The 5156-nt window shown below is 36.5% G+C and overlaps 1 protein-coding gene across 1 annotated transcript in view; it reads left to right on the top strand.

The window, feature by feature from the left end:
* Nucleotides 1–390: 390 nt before the first annotated feature.
* The window catches only part of FARSB (phenylalanyl-tRNA synthetase, beta subunit), a gene marked incomplete at its 5' end in the record, with an annotated part of 38064 nt that continues 33298 nt past the window's right edge, over nt 391–5156 (top strand). Inside the window, 6 exons of the mRNA XM_010010617.1 lie at nt 391–446; nt 1334–1488; nt 2021–2093; nt 2550–2665; nt 3117–3267; nt 4464–4572. Coding sequence (XP_010008919.1) covers nt 391–446; nt 1334–1488; nt 2021–2093; nt 2550–2665; nt 3117–3267; nt 4464–4572 — 660 coding nt within the window. The remainder of the gene's footprint in view (nt 447–1333; nt 1489–2020; nt 2094–2549; nt 2666–3116; nt 3268–4463; nt 4573–5156) is intronic.

Here is a 5156-nt window from a genome sequence, read left to right as displayed (position 1 = left end):
ACAGTTGATGCAACCTCTGTATGACAAGCTGACTGATTAAAAAAGTAGCTGTTGGCAGAAGCTGTCCTGTTCCTCCCTCCTGTTTTCATTATCTGTTCAGGCCAGAGTTACTCTGACAAACTTGGCTGCAGAGCTGGCAGTGAAGCTAGATTCTAAGTTTCAGAAGCCCTTGCCGTGACTATAAGAATAACATGTTAATGAATATAGTATGTACTAAAGAAGATGCTACTCAGATGCAAATGTAAGCAAAATTCTTCAAATTACTGTTAACTCCCCCCCCCCCCCCAAGTAGCATCTGTTATCTTATTTAAAAACATTCAAAACAAAGAAAAAATAGTTTAGAAGTCTGAAGTCTGTGTATTAACCAAAATTCACCTTCTTTCTTCGCAGCTGATGAAGAATTTAATGAGCTTTGCTTTGAGTTTGGTTTGGAGCTTGATGAAATTGTGAGTAACATTTTTATTTATTACTTTTTCAGTAGATATAATGTACTGACAGCATTTATATTTGGTAAGAGTTTGTACTGCATTATTTGCAGCATATTCCCTGGCACAGTGTTGGTCGATGCCTTCTAGCACGTACCAACAGATGGCAGGCATATTGTTATACTTCATAGAGGTCAGCAGTTGGTGCCTCGTGGTCTTCAGTCTCTGAAGGCCGTTTTATTTAGCAGCATAAATATGGCCACAGACCATGTATTGAACATGTTTTTCAAGATCTGTTAGGCTTTGTTTTGTATGCACTCTTCTCTGCAATATCCACAAAAGTGTATTTGTCCTGGACATTGTTACCTGGGTTATAACTAGATGATATTTAAAGTTTTGATTTGGATTCTGTACTTGTGAAAGTTTCCTAGTATTGTGAACTATATCCATGTAAATTTTGGCCAAGCAGACCCGTTTGATTTTTTCTCTTTAATTAATTGATCTTTTAATGATGTTTATCAAAAGACATTTGAACATCATGGGTTCTGCTTTATTTCAGAATAGACTTGATATGACAAGCCAGTTGCTGATCTGTTGCCAAAAATAAGGTCTCAATTCTCTGTTTGGATCTGCTTGCCTGGAGACTGGTGCTTCTATAATCTCTTTGGTTAAAATAAAATTCTGATAGTGAATTTTTCTTTTGGTATACTGCATTACAGTTGCTGAATGTGAGAAATGTTCCAATTTTGCGTCATTTCTGGTATTCAGTGTATCCATTCACTGCATTAATCCAAATTAAACTGTTAAACTTTCAATTTATACAATTTTCCTACTATATTGTCTCACTATACTACTTCTACCAACGTTAAGATATTTCAGGTTAAAAATGCATTTTTGCTTAATTTCAGACATCTGAGAAAGACATTATAAGTAAAGAAAAAGGTGAAGACAAGGCAAAGGGTGCATCTGATACCGTTCTCTATAAAATTGATGTTCCTGCCAACCGTTATGATCTTCTTTGCCTTGAAGGGTTGGTCCGAGGACTGCAGGTCTTTAAAGAAAGGTAATGCAGAGTTGTGAGATTTTTGTGTGTTTTGTCATTTGTTTAAATACGATTCCATTTCTGATCAATAAACAATCTTGCCATTTGCTTGGATTTTGAGTATGATCTCGTGTAGATCAGATTTGTCAGATGTTCCTTTGGAGAAGCTCTGTTGTATATTTTTGAAAGACTAGACTAGAATGTTACCGGGGTTTGGATCTGTTCTAAAAAATTTTCAACTGCTGTTCCATTTGGAGCTCATCCTCTGTAAAGAACTGCAGAGGAACTTCCTTGTGATCCTCTGTAACAAATACCAAAACAAATAATTTATTTCACCTTCCTGCTATGACTTTATCTTCTTGAGTCCCTCAAGTTCAGTAATCTGTTCACCGTCCCATAGAAAACAAGGTTTAAACAGTTAGCTAATTTACATGCTAAGAAATGTTACTAGGAAAGTTTCTACATAAAATTGTTGCTATGTTTCTGTAAAGTTTCCTGCATTTTGGGAACATTCATTCTTTAAGTTACAGCCTTATTTCTGGTTTTATTCTAGGATAAATCTCCCTAGGTATGAGAAGATAATACCAGCTGAGGGTGAAGGTCAGAGGCTGATTATCACTGAAAAGGTAAAAGTGTTTACTGCACCTTTGTGAATTTATTGTGAGTTTCTGAACCATCAGTACCAGTTTAATGAGGGCAGTGAGGCTGGAAGTTGTATTTGCAGAGCAGAGCTAAAGAAATGCAAGGGTATCTGCTCATTGGGACTTGTATTTCAGGAAGCTGAGGGGATGGAACAATAGACAAATTATTTTGGGTGAACCTAGTAGCAGATCTAATCAAAGTTTCAGATCCTCACGTTGCATCGACCTTCTGGGCCATTACTCAGTATATTGGAAGCCTCCCTCAAGACCTGGAGTGGGTTGGTTGGTTTGTTTTTCCCTTTGGGATTCTAATGTCTTTCCATTAGTTTTTCTTTCAGTTACTGCTTTACAAAAGAGATGAAAAGTGCACATTTGATGAGTTTTAGTTTCGTATATTCTGTGTAGTTGAAATTTATAATGTGTTGCTGTTGCAAATTGCAGACTGTCCAAGTCCGTCCTCATGCTGTAGCTGCAGTCCTTCGTAATATCACTTTCACCAAGGAACGTTATGACAGTTTCATCGACCTCCAAGAAAAGCTACACCAAAATATTTGCAGGTTAGTGCTTAAAATTAGTGTATAGTGTCCATTTGTATGATTTTATCACATGTTAAGACTGCACATTCCCATTGCAGAGAGACATTATGTTTATGTTTATATGCCTGCTAAGGAAAATATTTTATAACAGCTTTCTCGATCCTTCTTAATTTCCCTGCCTGTTTCCACCTGCTCTCAATATTTGTCAACATAAATAGCTGTTACAGCTCCTACAGCAGTTGAAAAAGAAGTGTTTTGCCACAGTCCCATTGGATTTGTCTTTGCTGTTGTGTTGTTACTGTTCATTGATATGTTATTCATGAAAATAATTTTCAAGGCTTTTCACAATTGCCCTTTTACTTTTTCACTAAGTTCTATGAGTGCATAGGAGTATATGGACTCATGAGATACTATCTCAAAGGAACTCCCGATATTACTAGTAAAATCATTATTTTGTCTTCCTTCTTTGTAGGAGAAGAGCATTAGTAGCAATAGGTACCCATGACTTGGACACCATCTCTGGCCCATTTACTTATACAGCTAAAGCACCTTCTGAAATTAAATTCAAGCCCTTGAATCAATCTCAGGAGTACACAGCTTCACAAATTATGGATCTCTATAGGGTAAGTGGGATTTTTTAGACTCGTTGCACTAAATGCACAAAGATACATTTCCAAGGCTTAACATCTCTCATATCCTTGTTATTATAGAGTTGTTCTTACAAATAAAACAGTTACTTTCTGTAGCTTCAGCCAGTGAACAGTCCACATTTTGCTTATTCATGAGAAATGCATGGTAATACTTTGCTGTTCATGAACGATACATTAAGGTGTTTTGTGGCTAAGCACAACTCTTAGAATAGTGGGGTTTACATTAACCCTCTGATTTATCAACACAAAGGCGCTCTTAATACTGTAAAAGAGTTGTATACTTGTCGGTCTACACTGGTAAGATACTCAGACTACAAAGCTGACAAAAGTTCAGGGTAAATGATACCAGATTTTTTTAATGTTATGTTAATATGGACAACTTACTTGGGGGAAGATGTTAAATTATTTATGCAACTACATGTTAGGCAAGTGTAGCTGTGTAAAAGGCTCAAGTTAAACCTGGCACTGCTCTTGGCCTAGCATCGTGATGAAACCTGGTAAATGCTAGGAAAAGCTTCTATCCGGTCTAATTTTACAATGTTTACATGGGTCACTAAATGTCAGCATTTGAAAAGGATGCTGTTATCACCGTCATTACAATATATAGCCATTCTGGAGCACACATACTGGTCATAGAGATAAATTCTTAAAAGATCTCTGACTAAAGATGCGTAACAGAGTTAAGAAACAAGTGGTATCAGAGAGACTAGAAGTAAACAATGCTTTTGGTACAGTATACACCTATGTCATTGGAACCGTTGTAAATTTTAAATCAAATTTAAGCATAAATGTGTCAGTATTCAGCAATTTATAATTAAAAGTATTGTAGTGCTATTTTTTGTCACTTCTGAAGAAAATTGCTATAAAGTAAGGATGTGTGCCCATGGATTCAGCAATTAAAGGTCTGCTGTGGTTTGGACAGCACAGCCTATGCATCTTTGAGAGAATCCTTCAAGAATAATTTTTAACACTTTTGAAGAAAACAAATCCATTTCTCTCTTTTCAAAGTTTTCTTGCTTCTGAGAGCAAACAGCTTTTGCTAGCCAAGTATCTAGCTCTGAGCCCAATGCTTTTCTCTTGCAAAATTCCTGTTCTCTCAAAGGACTGTAGCACTGTGGGTGTTCACAAGTGAGCTAATGTGAAATTTAGGTTGTGCTTTGTTTTTCCAGACTGACAGCCACCTTCGGCACTATTTACACCTAATTGAAAACAAGCCACTTTATCCTGTCATTTACGACAGCAACGGTGTTGTTCTGTCCATGCCACCAATCATCAACGGTAAGATTACTTAAAAGTAGTTCATACTGTTGCTGCTATTTTCTGTGTGAGTCAGTGTCTACCATAAACACTGATGTGTAATAAGGATTAATCTGTTCTCTTAAAATTGTCTCACTTATAATTTCATAGAGTCTTATTTCAGTTTAAATCCAGCCAAATTTTTTGCTCCCTCCCTAGGCTGCTGGTGTTCCTTTTTTCTAATCCTCATCAAGAAAGTGTAAAAGTCCCACTGCAGACCTCTGCATATAGCACTTCATAACCTTCTAGAACTCAAGAAACGTTCCTTGTGACAGGAACCTTTGTTAGGAAATAATTTTGTTTGCATGTGTAAACATTATTCATCAGACATTTAGCTAAAAGAAGCGTGTAAGAAATTATTTTGTAAACTGGTAACTGTAATAGTCTGTACTCCATGTTATGTGGTTACTGTAGGGAACTTTTCACCTAGGTCTTAAGCCCAGTGTATTTATCAGCAGTGTGAATGGCTTCTGCTGTCACAGAATTGATTCCAGAAGACTTCAATGGCTTAAAAAGAATTAATTGGTCTATACTTCTTTACTGTTTCTAAACATAGGTTTCTTCTG

Source organism: Nestor notabilis, unplaced genomic scaffold, assembly GCF_000696875.1.
Source record: "Nestor notabilis isolate BGI_N333 unplaced genomic scaffold, ASM69687v1 scaffold6480, whole genome shotgun sequence".
NCBI classification, from domain to species: Eukaryota; Metazoa; Chordata; class Aves; order Psittaciformes; family Psittacidae; genus Nestor; species Nestor notabilis.
The sequence above is the reverse complement of the archived record's forward strand: the minus strand, read 5'-3'. Positions and strand labels throughout refer to the sequence as shown.